Below are 19,515 nucleotides of genomic sequence, written 5' to 3'. Positions count from 1 at the left end.
CAAAAACTGTTTAAATCTTAATTTTATCTTAAACTATTTAAATTGGATATGCTACAAAATCATTTTACTGTCTTCACAACCCTCTTAATGTATTAATAACTATTTAGAAGGTTTGAAATTATCTAAACTGTATTCATAATTGTAAGGAGAAATATACAGTTCTTTCAATTCTATGTAGAAATGTTTATAATTTTCTTAATTATATACAGAAATGTTTAGAAAGTCTTAAACTGTATAAATTGAATATGTTACAAAATCATTTTACTATTTTCACAATCCTATTATTGTATTAATAACTATTTAGAAGGTTTAAAATTATCTAAATCATATTCATAATTTTACAGAGAAATTTACAGTTATTGCAATTCTCTATAAAAATGTTTACAACCTTTTTAATTATATTCAAAAATTTTTAAGAAGTCTTAAACTGTTTAAATTGGATATGCCACAAAATCATTTTAATGTATTCACATCTATTTTATTGTATTATAAATATTTACAAAGTTTGAAATTATCTAAATTGCATTCATAATTATAAAGAGAAATTTACAGTAACTTCAATTCTCCATAGAAGTGTTTATATCTTTTTTAATTATATACAGAAATGTTTAGGAAGTCTTACTGTTTAAATTAGGTGTGCTACAAAATCATTCCACTCTCTTCACAATCCTATTATTGAATTAATAACTATTTAGAACGTTTGAAATTATTTAAATTGTATTCATAATTGTACAGAGAAATTTCAATTTTCTATAGAATTTTTTTAATTATATACAAAAATCTTTGGGATGTCCTAAATTGTTTAACTGTCTTCATAACCCTCTTATTTTATTACAAATATAGGTTTGAAATTATCTAATTTGTTTTCATAATTGTAAATGTATATATTGTGAAAAATAGGCACATAGCAATTTAATTTATTTCATAGGAAGTCTCCTATTTTATTCTTTACTTTTTAGAAAGTAGATAGTAGATGTCTAAATATAGAAAAAACGACGATTATCTTTATAATAAGTAATATTATGTAGAAATGTTTAGAGAGTTTTAATGGGCGTAAAATGTTGAAAGATTAAAACTGTATAATAAATATACAGAACTTGACAAACTGTCTTTTCTCTTTTGTTGTATTCCAGTAGCTTTAAAACTGTTTTAATTGTATTCGATATTTTCAATGTCATACTGAAGGTGTCACAAATATTTTAATATAAGTGCAAGTATGCAGTAACTTTCAAGAAACATCATTTCACTTACATCCTTTTATGTTAGATACTCTTATTATGAACGAAACTCATATAAAGCTGCGCTTTGATGTATCAAAATCCTTATGCTCTGTGACTCGACTTGATTTTTTTTTAATTCGCACAAATAATCCAAGATCAGGGAAAATAGGCAAAGAACGACGGAATGTGCAACCCATACAACAAGGATTTCAATACTTCAAAGTTCCCCAGACACCTGAACGCTTATTACCAGGATGTTCCAGCTTGTCCATTGTTAATTTTGTTTACACACCAAAAATCGATCAAGTCGTGCGTACCAACGGGAACCAATTCACCGACTATGTAATTAATTCCGTCACATGTATACAAGTTGCAAGGCGCGTCACGCGATTGTTAAGCATCGTGTTATCTAGGTCGTGTACAAACGGGCCGTAAACGGTGCAAATGTCAAAGGTGCCGGGTGGAAAATTGACTGAACACCTCCAACACCTCACCCCCTTACACCCCACTCCCATAGTAATTATGTAATTTGATCTCCGGTCGGTCGGGACTATTCAATTAGGGAAATCGGTGAGATTTAACTTGATTCGCGGATGGACATTTGCGTTAGTGTCAGATCCGGGGGTCCGTGTCGAGTGGACCGTCGAATTGCGACGAGGGGGCGATTTAAATTCGACTGTTATCGCTTTTTTGGGACGGCTGCGATCCAATCGGACGATTAAAACGGTGAAAAGCGACGCTCCGGGGTACGGGAACGTCGAAAAGGATTCCGAGTACACGTTCCACGGATTTTTCACATCTATGTCCACACTTATCCGTCGAATCGTCCGGAAATTTTATTTAAGACTTCGATTCGGAATTGTTGACACGCGAATATTTTTGAATTTACTTGTTTTTTATAACAAAGGAGGAATAGTTCAATTTAGTTTTATCTAGGGTTATTTTTGAGTTTTAATATATAAATTAAAAATATTCATGTTCACTGAATGGAAAATAATATTTTGTAGCGTTCGCAATTTATATTTTTTGAACTGGAGTAATTCCATGTGCAATTAAATGAATGTGAAACAAATGCAATGAAATATTCCAAACTAAAATAAAACAACATAAAAATCACTTTGTAAATTAACTTTATGAATATTTGACACGTTATTTCTTTAAAAGGTAAATACGTTATTAAAATTTCAAATTAATGCTTCTTGAAATATTTAATTAATTCCCTTGTATAGATGTAGTTTCTATAGAATTTGGGAACTAAGGGACATGATGGAATTTTCATCTGTAATGCCTTTATGCATTTCTCTAGATTTACGTCACATAACTGTGATGTTTGCTATTTTCATTTCCCCTTTTGAAATTATTCTTCCGATATTAAATTGTCATATTTTCATGGACGAATGCAAAATAATACTGACATGAAATTTCAATATATAAAAATTTCCATATATTCCATATTAATGTATTGTAAAAGTTTAACATTTTTTTAATAAAATGTTTTTTCATAAAAACACAATACGAGTAATGTATCCTAATTTTACCTTACTTAAAACAAACAAACCTAACCACTAACCTAAATTGCCCCAATTCGATATTTGTGCAACAAAAATTGATTTTTTTTAAAAAGTTATATAGAAAAGTAGAACTGAATTTAACATACACAGAAGAAACATATTTTATTTTTATTTTTTGATGTTTTGATATAGTATTTCTATAATATTTTTATGTTCTTAAGATATAGTCTAACCTAATCCAATTAATTCAACCAAACCTAACCCATATAAATTAATATTTTGTAATAGTACTTACTATTTTTATGTATTTAATAAGTAGATGTAAATGTAAATTATGACATGAATGTGAAAAGTATTTCAGTTCAATTTACTCTAACATAATCCTACTTAACCTCACTTAAATCAGTCCTAACCTACCCCAACATAACCTAACTTTAATTATCCTAACCTCAAATTCTGTATAATAAAAAAAATTGTATTTTAATTAAATTACCTTAAATCAGTCATAACCTAGCCCAACATAACCTAACTTTAATTATCCTAACCTCAGATTCTGTATAATAAAGAAAATTGTATTTTAATTAAATTACCTTAATCTGCAACAAAAAAATTTAGGCATTATTAAAAAAATAACTATATAGAAAACCCAAATTTTATTTAACACAGACAGAAAAAATTATTATGAAGAGTCATCATTGACAGAGAACATTCAGTCTACATGATGTGATCTTTTTAAAAAAGTTATATACAAAATTAGAACTGAATTTAACATACACAGAAGAAACATATTTTATTTTTATTTTTTACAATAATTTTTAAGTATTTCGCTGCAAATTTTTAAAATTATTAGTATTAATTTAGTATAAAGTTTTTTCTTATAAATTAATGTTTTGTAATAGTATATCTATAATATTTTCATGTGCTTACGATATAATATAACCTAATCCACTTAATTCAACCAAACCTAACCCATATAAATTAATATTTTGTAATAGTATTTACTATTTTTATGTATTTAATAAGTAGATGTAAATGTGAATTATGACATGAATGTGAAAAGTATTTCAGTTCAATTTACTCTAACATAATCCTACTTAACTCCACTTAAATCAGTCCTAACCTACCCTAACATAACCTAACTTTAATTATCCTAACCTCAAATTCTGTATAATAAAAAAAATTGTATTTTAATTAAATTACCTTAAATCAGTCATAACCTAGCCCAACATAACCTAACTTTAATTATCCTAACCTCAGATTCTGTATAATAAAGAAAATTGTATTTTAATTAAATTACCTTAATCTGCAACAATTATTAAAAAAATAACTATATAGAAAACCCAAATTTTATTTAACACACACAGAAAAAATTATTATGAAGAGTCATCATTGACAGAGAACATTCACAGTCTACATGATGTGATCTTTTTAAAAAAGTTATGTAGAAAATTAGAACTGAATTTAACATACACAGAAGAAACATATTTTATTTTTATTTTTTGACAATAATTTTTAAGTATTTCGCTGCAAATTTTTAAAATTATTAGTATTAATTTAGTATAAAGTTTTTTCTTATAAATTAATGTTTTGTAATAGTATTTCTATAATATTTTTATGTACTTACGATATAATCTAACCTAATCCACTTAATTCAACCAAACCTAACCCATATAAATTAATATTTTGTAATAGTATTTACTATTTTTATGTATTTAATAAGGTAGATGTAAATGTGAATTATGACATGAATGTGAAAAGTATTTCAGTTCAATTTACTCTAACATAATCCTACTTAACCCCACTTAAATCAGTCCTAACCTACACCAACATAACCTAACTTTAATTATCCTATCTTCAAATTCTGTATAATAAAGAAAATTGTATTTTAATTAAATTACCTTAATCTGCAACAAAAAAACTTAGGTATTATTAAAAAAATAACTATATAGAAAACCCAAATTTTATTTAACACACACAGAAAAAATTATTATGAAGAGTCATCATTGACAGAGAACATTTACAGTCTACATGATGTGAAAACAAAAACGCAAAAAGGCCTAAAACAATTTTTCCAATCATTCCAACGTTCCGTACTCGGCGGGGCAAATGGGCAGATTGTTGCCGCTGTAGGTGTTCATCATCTCCTTGAATTTGTTGATGCATTTCGGTGGCAGCAAGTGCTGATAGTACTGATAATTTTGCATGATGGTCACTCGTTTCGGCAGCGACAAGGCGAAAAGACGATCGGAACTGCTGTGCAAGTTCCTGCGCCTCTTCTCCTTCGACTTCTCCTTGGTCTGCGAATCCGGTAGGCTAGTTGTCATTTTTAGTTGCTTCACCTTTTTCGGTTCGTTCTGCACGATCTCCTTGGCTGTAAATTATCGGTTTTTGTTCGTGCCCTGTCTGCGTTTGTTGTTTTTTTATTATTTACGTACCGTAATTCGATTTTCGTGGTTTGACCCCGGTTATTTCTTTGTCGGTCTGCATGTCAGTGTCGGTTTTCATTTTCCGATTGCGGATCTTCTTGTTCGGCTTGTCGTATTCGATTTTTTGACTCGTAGACTTGGTAGCATCGTAATTGGTGAATTTCGAGATGTAAGGCATTTTTGGAAATTTGTTTTTTATTTAAAGAATTTTAACTACAAAATTGATTTTTATGTACGACGGCAATGCCGAATATGTGACATCCTAGTCATAACAACTGTTCTCCAAGGTGACCGCAAATTGTTTCTGGAGACGGCGACAAACAGAACTGAACATGTTTGTTTTTACGTCAGTTTGATGGAAAATCAACCTTTTTAATACAATTCTAGTGAGTAATAAGGTTTCTAATTGTGTCATTCGAAATTAATCTTATATTGCTTTTCCTTATAAATGTTCAAGTTGTATATCCTACAATAAAGGCTTCAAAGTGCACAATAGTTTATTTTTAAACAACAATTGTGTTTTTATCAAATACGTTTATATAACTTGCCCAGAACATTACAAAATATAATTAAATTCTATTGATTTAGAAAATCCTCAAAAATTAAAAAATATAAACATATAAAACAAAATATAATTAAATTTTATAAATTTGTTATTATAAATGTTCAACAAATAAATAAATGGTGCCAAAAAAAATTAAAGGTTATCAGTAATTAAAATTAGATAAAAATAATAAATATCAAAATCACATTTTATTAATTATTTACTTTTTAAAATATTCATGTTTGCTTTTTAAAAATTATATTTCATTAATATATTACTTGTATGAAAATTCTTAAAAATAATTTAATTGAGATAAAAATTAAACAAAATATATTTATTTTCACTTAATATAGAATATTCTCAAAAATTTCAATTTTAAATATAACAAATAACTAAATTAAAATTATTATTATTTCTATTAATTATGTTAATTATGATAATTAATATATCATAAATATTAAAATCTCAAAACTAGTTTGAATTAAATATTTTATTAATTTTACAATTAATAAATAATAATAATATTAAATATTTTATTTTTTCATTTTAAAATAAATATTTTAATTTGTTTTTAATTTAAATAAAAAATTTTGGTTGATTTTTATTTCTTAATGAAATATTCTATTTTTTAGATTTAATTAAATATTTTATTATTCTTATAATTTTTTAATTAAAAATATATTAATATTAAATTATTGATTAAATTATTAAACTTTTAGATAAAAAATTACAGATTATTGGAATTGAAAATCTAAAAATGAAAAAATAAAATTACAAACAGTACAAAATTTTAAATTCTCAATTTCACATAAATTATATATTTCTTTATTTTTAAATGAAATATTCTATTTTTTTTATTTGAATTAAATATTTTATTTTAAATTGAATATTTTAAGTTCTTTTTAGATAAAATATTTTATCATTTTTTAATTTCAAATTAATTATGTATATAAGTCTTTTTAATTAAATATAAATTAATAGTAAATTATTAAATTTTTGATAAAAAATTACAAACGGATTACCTATTGAGATTGAAAATCACAAACAAAATGAAAATTATTAAAAATTAAAAAAAAAAAAATAAAAAAATTAAATTATTAAAAATTATAATTATTTCTATTAATTATAAATATTAAAATTTCAAGAGTAAAAATTATTATACAAAAATATCAAAAATCATAAAATATAATTAGTTTCACTGAAAATATTTTATTTTTTATTTATAATTAAATTTATAAAATTATTTTTAAATTAATTTCAGTGATGTTTATTTTCTTTAAATTAAATTAAATATTTTATTTTTTATTCTAAATTGAATTTCTCTTAAACTTACATTAAAATTTTATTTTTTAATTTAAATTAAATATTTTAATATGTTTATAATTTTAAATTAAATATTTTATTATTTTTTTATTTATAAGTGAAATATTTTATTATTTTTTAATAATTATGGTTTTAAGTTCTTTTTAATTAAACATAAATTATTGATTAAATTATCAATTTTTTAGACAAAAAATTACAAACAGATTAAATTTATTAGATTTAGTACTTGACTTTTTTTATTTTTCAATTATTGTACAGTATTAGTAAAATATATTATTATAAATTACTATGACTAAACATTAAAAAAAAAAGAACATATATAATTTCAAATAAAAAATTATTTAATTATTATACTGTTTATATAGATGCATTTAAAAATGTTGTTTTAGGTAAAACTTCAATAACTGCTGGCCTAGTTTTCAAATAAATTAAAATTAACAAACGAACATGTAAAAGTGTGCATGAATACAAATTCACAAACTAAAATTCATTCATTATTTTGTATGCAAAAAAGTTTATTTTAACCTAATTAAATACTACTACTACTAAAACAACAAAGCAAAAATATTTTGTCGTGTTTATGAAAATATTAAAAGTTGCGCCATGTTATTTACATACGAGTAAATACGAAACAAGTGCCACTTGTACATTGTTAAAAACTACGACCCGTATGACGTAAATTTGTAAATTTAATTTACAAATCCTAATTATAGAACTAAACAGGAGTAAAGCGTATTTTAAACAAATAATTAGGTCAGGTTTCGCATTATTTTCAAACCGCAAACTAAAATTTGTAGTAAATTATACTCGTACTACGGCAAAAGCAAAAGGGTGAATGTACTAACAACTTTTAATTAGGTCTATAAATAACCGAGGTTATGAACTACATCTTTTGTGTTTTAATGGTATTGTCATATATTTCGTTTAATTATTTTTGCGTTGATATTAATTATAATTTTCACAATGTCCTCGTGAGTAAAACTCAAATGACAAAAGCAGGGAATAGGAAATTATAAAATCTAAGCATATTTTATTTTATAATATAATGTACTATATATATATATATATATATATATATATATATATATATATATATATATATATATATATATTATATATAATAATATTTTATATAATAAACAACATGTTATTATAAATTTCATAACAAAAAAAAATGTTACCTTGTAAAGAAAATTTGTATACAAAGGACAATCAAATAATAACACTCAATATTTGATAATAATTTATTAAATGTATAAAATTTCCACTTCAATATTTTTTAATTTATTGGATCATTTTGTAATTAAACGTTTCAATAGTAAGTAACGTTAAGATATCTTCATAAAATATAATTTTTATAAACAATAAAGCAATACATTATACTTTTTTAATTAATATTACAATATTTTAGTATTATTTCATCTTTATTTTAATATCAATCAAAAAAATAATTTGTTTAACGATTATTTATAAATAATTTTCTTCAAATATTAATGTTAAATATATCTGAGTAAGAGAACAATGTTTTATTCTTTTTTTTTTTTTGAGAAAATCAGTTTTTAAGTATTATTTTTAATTATATTTTGTAGATTAAAATTTAGAATTAAATTTATGTAACATATTTTCATATTTTCTGTAAATAATTCTCTTCTAATTTTTTATCTATGAAAATGATTTTCATATTTTTTGACAATTTTTGTTTCAAAATATTATTTTTAGTTATTTTATTTTTCGACTAACGATTATTTATAAATAATTTTATTCAAATATTAATGTTAAATATATCTGAGTAAAAGAACAATGTTTTATTTTTTTTTTGAGAAAATCAGTTTTTAAATATTATTTTTAATTATATTTATCTATGAAAATGATTTTCATATTTTTTGACAATTTTTGTTTCAAAATATTATTTTTAGTTATTTTATTTTTTGACTAACGATTATTTATAAATAATTTTCTTCAAATATTAATGTTAAATATATCTGAGTAAAAGAACAATGTTTTATTTATTTTTTTTTTTTTGAGAAAATCAGTTTTTAAATATTATTTTTAATTATATTTAGAATTTAATTTATGTAACATTTTTTTTGACAAGTTTTGTTTTTAAATATTATTTTTAGTTATTTTATTTTTTAACTTTTTTATATATATATATATATATTTTTTTAAATAATTCTCATACATTTTTGTATCTAAAAAATAATTAGATAATATTGTAATTAATTATTATTATTTCGCCTCATTTTCTAATATTGCAATGACATTGAAGAACTTTAATATTCACTTCCCTTTTTTATAATATTTACATTCATTTCTTGTAATTATCGACCTACAATAATTATAAAGTCGTACAATGGATTAAGATATTTCTTAGATGATTAAAAATTAAATTAGTGCAGATTCCATAAAAGTTATTACTGCAATTTAGCTTTTAAAAGAAAAATTATGTTGTGAATGTGTCAAAATCTGTAAACCATCGTAATGCAATAATTATAATAATATTTGTGATATTGTTGATATTTGATTTAATTACATAATACAACAATTAATATCAATTAGCGGTTTGTATCATAAATCACTCAAACCATCTCACAGAGCCCCGGGCCAGTTTAATAATTGGAACATTGCAATCAATTCCGCGAAATCAGTGAACGCAGGCCTCTATTAAATTCCTTATTAATCGAGCCATCACCGGTCCGCAATTAAGCGGGGCCGCGTCACCGTTCGTGCCCCCCCGGCCGAAAATCGATACGCGACCGTACGTACCACCGCCGTACCCCCAACACCAGAAAAAAAAAACCGGCAAAATAGGCGAAAAACGCGTGCGGCCACCGCCGAGTGTGTATCAGAGGGGCGTCGCGACGCACCGCTTCCTGCCAGCCTGGTAGCGGCGTCCCGCGTTCGCACTCCGTGTGCGGATCGCCGCCGCTCCCGCGGGACGCGCTCTGATTTATTGCCCACTTGTGGAGGGCATACGGAATTCATTCGCTTCGAGGGGGCATTTCCCGTGTCCGTGTCGTCGAATACGCCCCCCCTGAACAGACTGCGCCGCGGCGCACGACCCAAACGCCCGGACCGTGACTGATTTTTCCGTTAATTGGGTGCGGATTTGGGTTTTTTCGCATTTGGGGCACGTCCCGATTTCGCGCTTCATTTTTGGTAGCCGGAAGTCGAAAACTAATTAAAGCCCCGGCCGATTATTTGATTTTATGACGACCTGCTTTAAAAATAGGTTTAAACGGGTGCAACGTACTTTTTATAAGCCCTTAAAAATACATACATAAATCGTTGACATGAATGTATGTATACACATGAGTGTGGATATTTATAAACGTGCTTTTACATTCGGAATTGCATCATTGAAAAGTTTCATACAACAATCATAATGATAGTGCTCTACTTTTATTCATGTTTGTGAAACTCTCTAAGCAAAGTGCTCCATATTTTCAGCATTAAAATAATTTTTAATATCGTTCTGAAAGTATTCACTGGTGAAGCTTTTCAAAAACAGACATATAAAATAAACTTCAACGTAAAGCTCTATTGTGTGTTTTAAACCACACAATAATTAAATCCTTGGATCAAAAGATTAATTATAAAATAATTCAGTACCGGTATTTGGCATTATTGTGCACGACCTGCTATAAATTGAATAAATTTTAAATTGATAAAAATAGAGTTCATAACTCTTTAAGATTTTTAATGATTAAATATATGTTATTTTATTTAACATTAACACTTTGTATAATATCCTTTTAACTATTAAATTTGGTCCATCTCCATGGCATAGTCTCGACCATTTTCTTAATACACAATAAGTCTATATTGCTTCAAGCTTCTTAAATTACTTTGATGAGTTTAATTTGCAAAATTTTTGTCGAATTTGATTATAAACGTGATCCCCCATGTTTTCTGTAGGGTTGATGTTAGGATATTGGGATGGGTAAGCAAAACAACCAGACTTTGGTGTTTTAAACAATCCATCACAATTTTGAATGGGTGTTTTGATCGTTCTTACAATACCATTTCCTCAGTATATGGAAGCAAATTCTTATTTAATATATCCCTGTATATAACATAATTGAACTGCCATCATGAACCCTAAGCAACTCAAAATTGGAGTTTCAAATTTTTAGTAGAAATCAATCTTTTTCATGTAGGTTTGGAATTAAAGGAATCCCCCATCTATCTTCTCCTCATTTCAGCAAGTCCCATTTCCTCCAGGTTAGCTTTAATTTAAGTTGTCGATAAGATTGGATTATTTTTTTGACATTCGAATTATACATTTTCTTTCAAGTTTTTCTAACTCAGATATATTTTTTGTAGCTATCACTTGGTTAGTTTCTCTAAATTTTTTTTTGATCTTAATACAGAAAACGATTCACTTATTTAGCCATAAACTCTCAGCCATCTCTTCTTGTTTCTTTCGGTCTTGGTAACGCTGAATTATAATTTTTCAGTTTCACTTCAACCAAAGATGACGGTAGTAAATAATTGATTTTTAAAGTTATAATTATGGCCACTACTGTATGTTTTAAATAAATAATTGAAGTAAAGAAGTGTTTATTTAAATCAAATAATAATGGGGTTCGAAAGATTAATAAAGTTAAGAACTGTCAAAATGTCAGACATTCCATAACTTACAAATAATTATGTTTAATAAATTTAATATTGAAGAACACGTAGATTTTTACGCTGCAAGGAAGTATTCATTTATTTTACGACTAAATAAATAATAATTAAGCCACTATCCCTAATGAACGTCGAAAGATTAATTTAATTAAAGCTTTGTATTACTTCAGATTGCCTTTTAATAAATAACCTGAAAGCAGGAATACATTTCGTCTGAAATCACTCCAAACAGATTTATATTTCATCCCCATTAATTTAGTTGTTTGTTTTTGTTTATGTTAAGTGAAACAAAAAAAATATCAACGTAAAAAAGTTTAATTACATCAAAAACCTGTAAACAAAATCGTTATTTTTAGACGAACTAATTAAGGGACTCCCAGATTCGAAAGAAGATTCGAAATCGAAATGTTCTCTCCTTTTTTTTTTTTTTTGAAAGGATAAAATCCGGTCTAAAATTAAAATCCGTCTTAAATACCATGGAAACTTATAATGAGATAAAGTTTTTAATATTGTTTACAAGATTAGGTCAACTCAAATAAAACTGTAGATCTAAGTCTGAAATAAAATACTTGAAAGGGTGGTAAAATGACTCAAACGACATAAGAAACTTATTAAGTATAAAAATGTAAGTACAAAATATTTATACTTAATAAATTAATACCCAATATTCCTAATCAATTTATTTATATATTTAATTCAAGTATTGATTTTTAATTGTTAAAATTAATCAAATTATTCTCTCAGCTACGAATTTTAATGTTTAGTTTACATTTATTTATTTGATTCGAATAAAATTAATTTTGAATATTAAAGAAAGGATTTTAATCAATTTTGTTATATGTATTACAAAACAATTTTATTCACATACAACCAACTATGATTAAATTTTCCTATATTGTCATGTTCACACCTGTTTCAAATATTTGAAATTTAATAATTTGTCATTTGCATACAAATTGATAAAAGCAAATATTTACTTCATATTTCATTTATTCACATTTCGTTCCACTTTTGTATTCTGTTGGTTAACAATTATTTGTAATAATTTTTATTGAGGAATTTTATTTGTTTTTATTAGATTAATTAAAATTTTTACTTTTCTATATATTTTCTTAATCTTTTTTTTCTGGATATTTGTATTTTTTTATACGCTTTTCATATGTTCTCAGATACTTTTTATATATTTTGATTTTTTAGAAAGTTTATAGAAATATTTACTTATATTATTAATTAAATTTAAATTCTTATATTGTTTATCTTTTATTTTTTTTTATTTCCAGATTTTTAATGTTTATATTTACATTTTTCATGTTTATTCAGATACTCTTTAGTCATTTTAACTGTTTAGATTGTTCATAGAATTTTAATCTGTTCTTTTTAAGTATATTTAAACTTCCTCTTCCCTTCACACCCTTTATTTTAAATCAGATTTCATTTAGAGTTTCAGATTAAATTATTACAATTGTTTAGTTTACTTAACAATAATAGAATTTAAAATATTAAGATTCTACACACATTTTTTAATCGCAAATGTTATTTTAATGTATATAAAATTTCAAGTTTTTGGTTTTTTTTTTTAATTTATTATTTTTATTTCTGGATTTTTTTTTTAATTTACGGATATTCTTTACACATTTTGGCTTTTTAGATAATTTATAGAATTCTATATGTTATATTTTTTTAAAATATTTTTTCCAATTTCAAATGTTTACTGATATTATTTATTATCTTAAATGTTTATAAATAACATATTTATGTCTAGAAAATATTGCCATAATTGTTTTATCGTAATTTTAATAGTAATGATGTCTAATTTAATTAAAATTTTCTGTTTTTTATTATTTACATTTTTGTTAAAATATTAGTTTTTTTTTAATATTTTGTACTACAAAACTACAAAAATTGAATGTTTACTAATATATTTGATTATCTTATTATAAGTTTTTAAATTCTTATATCCTTAATGTTTCGGATTTAATTTTATCTTTATTATTTTTTGGAAATAATATATTTGTCATATTTTTTATTTTGCAACATTTTAATAATTATATCATGAATTAGACGGTTTTTGGTTTTTTTAGATTTACAGTTTTGTTAGAATATTTATATATCTTATATATAGTTCTTTGTTTGTTTATTTTCAAATTTTTATGTTTCTTAGATAATTTTTAGATATTTTGACTTTTTATTGTAGATTGTTTATAAAATTTCAATGTGTTAGTCTTAAATACATTAAAATTCCATTTTATCTTTATTATTTCTTGGAAATTCATATCCAGAAAAATTTCATCTTTAATTAAACGACGTTTTTTTAGTGTTTTCATTATTTTTTGTATATTTTTTCTAGTTTTAAATCATCATTTTTTAATTCTTATATTAGATTTTTGAGTTCTCTGCATTGCTTTTGGAGATCAATTAGTGGAATAGGAAATGAAACATTGAATCGGTACAAAGAGGCGCATAATTTCCCCCTCCCCCAATTTCCCGTGTACCGATCCGAAAACCTTTGAACCCGCCGTTTCGCCAGGACCATCGGTGGCCGCCACAAGTGGCCAATAAATCTGGGTGTAGTGGACGAGACGCGTCGCCGGAAAGGTCTCAGGTGCACACACACTCACATACGTGTGTGCCGTGCACATGGGGTGTTAACACCGGCAACCGGTAACAGGAGAACAGAGATCGCGAACGTTGAAGGGAAATAAGGACAAGGCCGCCGCGACTCGCGAGAGTGTGTAGAGTGGAGAGTGGACCCCAATATCGACCCGATTATCGCGAACGCCACAGGAACGACGTCATTCGCACAACGGCCCCCACGTTCCCGCAGCATCGGGCTGTGCCACGGCGAAAACGCTTGGGCACGTTGCCCGGCGTTGCGATGTTGTATTTTGATGCGAAATTGGAAACTGAATCGAACACGCGAAATCACGTTCCTCCTATCGCGTGGAAATATTTTTCACGGATGACAGGAGGCAGTATGGTCTAGTGGATTGTCGATAAATTTAATGAACGTGCAATCATATTGCTAGTGTGCCGGATCTATTTTTAAATAAAATGGATAAAAATATAATACGATATATAATTTTTTTTTCAGATTTGTAATACTGACACACTTTTACAATTTACTACTCCTTAAAACTTTTTGAACCAACAGATTCTATTTTATTTACGATTTTATTTACTTTTGGAAATGTAAGTTTACAGATATTGAATTATTTACTCATTTTTATGCGAATTCAATTATGGAACGCTTTGGTTTCAATAGATACTTAGAACTTTAAATATTCACATCTTTACATTTTTATATCCTTAATTTTCCAAGTCTTTAGATCTTTAGGGTTTACTTTTGTAAGTTTGGATCTTTAATTATTTAGATCTTCATTTTTATATATTTAGATCATTAGATCATTAGACCTTTAGATCTTTAGACCTTTAGATCTTTAGATCTTTAGAACATTAGATCTTTAGATCTTTAGATCTTTAGATCTTTAGATCTTTAGATCTTTAGATCTTTAGATCTTTAGATCTTTAGATCTTTAGATCTTTAGATCTTTAGATCTTTAGATCTTTAGATCTTTAGATCTTTAGATCTTTAGATCTTTAGATCTTCAGATCTTCAGATCTTCAGATCTTTAGATCTAACATTTACATAGTTATATCTCTAGATATTTTACTTCTTTATATTTTTAGAATATTAAATTTTTAGATCTTTATATAATAATTTATTGATTTATAGATTTTTGTTTTCAAATTTTTATGTCTTTTAGATATTTTGATTTTTATTGTAGATTGTTCAATGTGTTCCTTTTAAATACATTAAAATTCTGTTTATTATTGTTGGAAATAATATATTTATATCCAGAAAAATTCCGTCATTAATTAAACGACTTCCGTTTTTTTTTTTTTAATATTTACATTTTTTTAATAATATTTATATATTATTTTTTGTATATTTTTTCTTGTTTTAAACCATCTCTAATATGTTTAGATCTTTAGATTTTTAGATCATTAGATCTTTAAATCTTTCTTTAGATCTTTAAATTTTAGATCTTTGGATCTTTAAATCTTCAGATCTTCAGATCTTCGGATCTTCAGATCTTTAGATCTAACATTTACATAGTTACACAGTACAATACAGTACATAGTATCTCTAGATATTTTACTTCTTTATATTTTTAGAATATTAAATTTTTACATCTAGAATATTTAAATTTCTAGATATTGCAATTTTAGATTTTTATGTAATAATTTATTGCTTTATAGATGTTTGTTTTCAAATTTTTATGTCTTTTAGATAATTTTTAGATATTTTGACATTTTATTGTAGATTGTTTATAAAAATTCAATGTGTTCGTTTTAAATACATTAAAATTCTATTTTATATTTATTATTGTTGGAAATAATATATTTATATCCAGAAAAATTCCATCATTATTTAAACGACTTCCGTTTTTTTTTAATATTTACATTTTTATAATAATATTTATATATTATTTTTTGTATATTTTTTCTTGTTTTAAATCATCTCTAATATGTTCAGATCTTTAGATCTATAGATTTTTAGATCTTTCTTTAGATCTTTAGATCTTTAGATCTTTAGATCTTTAGATCTTTAGATCTTTAGATCTTTAGATCTTTAGATCTTTAGATCTTTAGATCTTTAGATCTTTAGATCTTTAAATCTTTCTTTAGATCTTTAAATTTTAGATCTTTAGATCTTTAAATCTTTATATCTTTAGATCTTTAGATCTTTTGATCTTTAGATCTTTAAAACTTTCTTTAGATCTTTAAATTTTAGATCTTTAGTTTTTTAAATCTTTAGATCTTTAGATCTTTAGATCTTTAGATCTTTAAATCTTTAAATCTTCAGATCTTTAAATCTTTAGATCTTTAGATTTCGAGATATTTACATAATTATATCTCTAGATATTTTACTTCTTTATATTTTTGAAATATTAAATTTTTAGATCAAGAATATTTAAATTTCTAGACATTGTAATTTTAGATCTTTATATAATTTTTGTCTTAACTTCACATACTTTGAATCTTATGTTTCTAGTTCTTTAAATTTTTATATCTTTAGACGTGTAGACTTTTAAATATTTAAATGTTTAGATATTTAGATCTTTAGATGTGTAAATTTTTAGAACTCTAGAACTTTAAATCTTTGGACCTTCATGACTTAAACCATTTTAAAACTTTAGATGTATAAATCTTTAAATATATAAATTTCTAAATTTATAGATCTCTATATATTTAAATTTCTAGACATTCTAGACATGCTTTAGATAATTAGATTTTTAGGTCTATAATTTTAGATCTTCAAGTTTACAAATTTTCAGATGTTTAGATCTTTAAATCTCTATATCTCTAAATTTCTAGACCTTTAAAACTCTAGATTTCTAAATCTTTAGAATTTTAAATTTTTAGTTCCTCAGATTTTCATATCATTAGACTTTTACACATTCACATCTTCAGATCCCTAAATCTCTAAATCTTTGAATCTTTAGGCTTTTTAGATCTTTAAATTTTTAATTTTTAGGTCTTTAGATATTCCGATATGTCTTTAGATATGTAGATATTGAGATTTACAAATTTTCAGATCTCTATATCTTCAAATTTCTATATCTCTAAATTTCTAGATATTTAAATCTAGATCTCTAAATCTAGAGTTTTAAATTTTTAGATATTCAGATCTTCATATCATCAGACTGTAAATATCTGGTTCTTTAGATGTATAAATTTTTAAATCTCTAAATATATAAATTTCTAAATTTCTAGGTCTCTAAATATTTAAATTTCTGGACATTTAGTGCTTTAGATAATTAGATTTTTAGATCTTTAATTATAGACCTTCATTTCTATACATTTAAATTTTTAAATATTTAAAACTAGATCTAGATCTCTAAATCTAATTGATATTATAACCGAATAATATAATTATCAGATTTCTAAATCTGTAATTTTGAAAATTTTTATATAAAAAAGAGAATATAAATTTTTAAGTCTGTATTATCTAAATAATAATTTTAATATATATCACAACTCTGATAATTTTTATTACAAAATTCTTCCATAAACCACTATTTTACTATTATAGAAAAAAGAATAATTTAATAACAAACCTCATATAAACTGGTTTTAAAAGTATGATGTTTACTTAAACAACTAAATTTACAAAAAAATATTATTTTCATTGTTACATTATTTTAAACAAATATATAAATAACATATTTTATTATTTTTAGAACAACTTTATTTTTCCCTTTTTTAAAATTTTCATTTTATGCATTAATTTGTTTTTGTTTCATGTTTTTTTAATGAATATACCAAAATAATATTAATGATAAAATAAATTAATTTTTTACTATAAAAAACAATTTTTTAACAAAACCTGAAACTAACTAATAAAAACTTGAATAAAAAAAATAAGTAAATGAATGCATTAAATAAATACAGTTATTATTTTATTTATTTATTTATTATTATATTTTAATTTTTTTATTTTATTATATTACTATTTATACCTTAATAAAATATAAAATTCCAAATAATTGTTATTATAATATATTATTATAGTCGTATAAAATAAATAAAATTGTTATATTAAATATTATAAATTCAGTCAACCACATTTAATTCAATTTATGTAGAGAGGCAGTGATTTCCATCTGCAAACGTCAATCATTAACTCGAGTACCAAGAGCTTCACACCCTCGGGAAAACAAACCGTTCACATTTCCATTTCACTGATCATTCGATCAGTTAAACAAATAATTTAAAACTAGTTCCTATCACTACGTGACCAACGACTAAGATATTTACCTCGAGACTGTTTTGACTGCTGGTGCTGTTACTGCCGTTGTCCGATCCCGATTTGATGAAGGACGAACCCAGGGCACGTTCCTTGGCCGCCCTTGCCCACGACTCCAGACGTTTGTGTGTTACCCAACAACTGGCCGGACTTATACCCGACATGTTTACTTTCTATCACCCAAGTTTCGATTCAAAAAATGGTGACTTTCATGTCCCAAAACCTGTTGATTACTAGTTAACGGCAGCAAAAAAGTCGACAACCCTCTAAGAGTTACAAGAGTGAAATAAGCGTAATAGTTTACTGCGATATGAAACGTCCGCGCTCTACGGCTGGCGGCGGTTGCATGTTATTGTTTATGAGAGGGTTGCGTGCGAGTGTTCGTTTGTTCGTACGGGCGGCGTCGACGCGCGCTCCACCGGACCACGACGCTGAACTGAGTACGGACGGAGTTGCAGAGCCGTCGGGACGCCCGCCTGTGTCCGGGGCTCAACAGGTTAGGGGAAGACGCACGCCAAGGCCTTCGCGATTTTAATGAGCCACCATTACGACGATGCCGGCCGTCCCCACCAGGACCGACGCTGCGGACGCACACTGTAACCGATACCTGCAGAACAGGTGTCAATTTATTTGCTCCGGGTCCGTTATCGATTCCCCTGGTGGCCGAATCTTGACTGTTTCGAGTCTGGTTGCAAAATTACTTATTTATTACTACTCTTATTTCAGGAACTACTAATAAAATAGGTAGAAAAATATATTACTAGTATAAGAAGCCCTGAAGGACACTGGAAAAAGATGCACTGGCGATGAGCAAAGTCAAGGTCATCTAGAAACCTAGATTAGTGAAAAATATAAACAATATCTTGTCCAAAATCCTCTTGCAACATATTTGAAAATAGGTCAGCTATTAAACGATGGATCAACATTGGAAAAAGGAGCTTTTTATTGATGGTATTGTTAGGTGCAAAGAAAAATAGGTTAGTTACGACAATCCTCACTTGTCTGGACAATGGGTTGAAGCTTGTAAATATGGTAGAATAATACTCAA

The 19,515-nt window shown here is 25.8% G+C and overlaps 1 protein-coding gene across 1 annotated transcript; it reads right to left on the bottom strand.

Moving 5' to 3' along the window:
- Window positions 1-4,673: 4,673 nt before the first annotated feature.
- LOC109598409 (uncharacterized) lies at window positions 4,674-5,424 on the bottom strand. Its single transcript, XM_020014317.2, has 2 exons — window positions 5,167-5,424; window positions 4,674-5,102 (listed from the first exon to the last, which is right to left on the bottom strand). Exons 1-2 carry the CDS (start codon window positions 5,333-5,335, stop codon window positions 4,807-4,809), a joined length of 465 nt encoding a protein of 154 aa, XP_019869876.1. The 5' UTR covers window positions 5,336-5,424; the 3' UTR covers window positions 4,674-4,806.
- Between the last annotated feature and the right edge of the window lie 14,091 nt (window positions 5,425-19,515).

The sequence above is a fragment of the Aethina tumida genome, chromosome 7 (assembly GCF_024364675.1).
Source record: "Aethina tumida isolate Nest 87 chromosome 7, icAetTumi1.1, whole genome shotgun sequence".
Lineage (NCBI taxonomy): Eukaryota > Metazoa > Arthropoda > Insecta > Coleoptera > Nitidulidae > Aethina > Aethina tumida.
The sequence above is the reverse complement of the archived record's forward strand: the minus strand, read 5'-3'. Positions and strand labels throughout refer to the sequence as shown.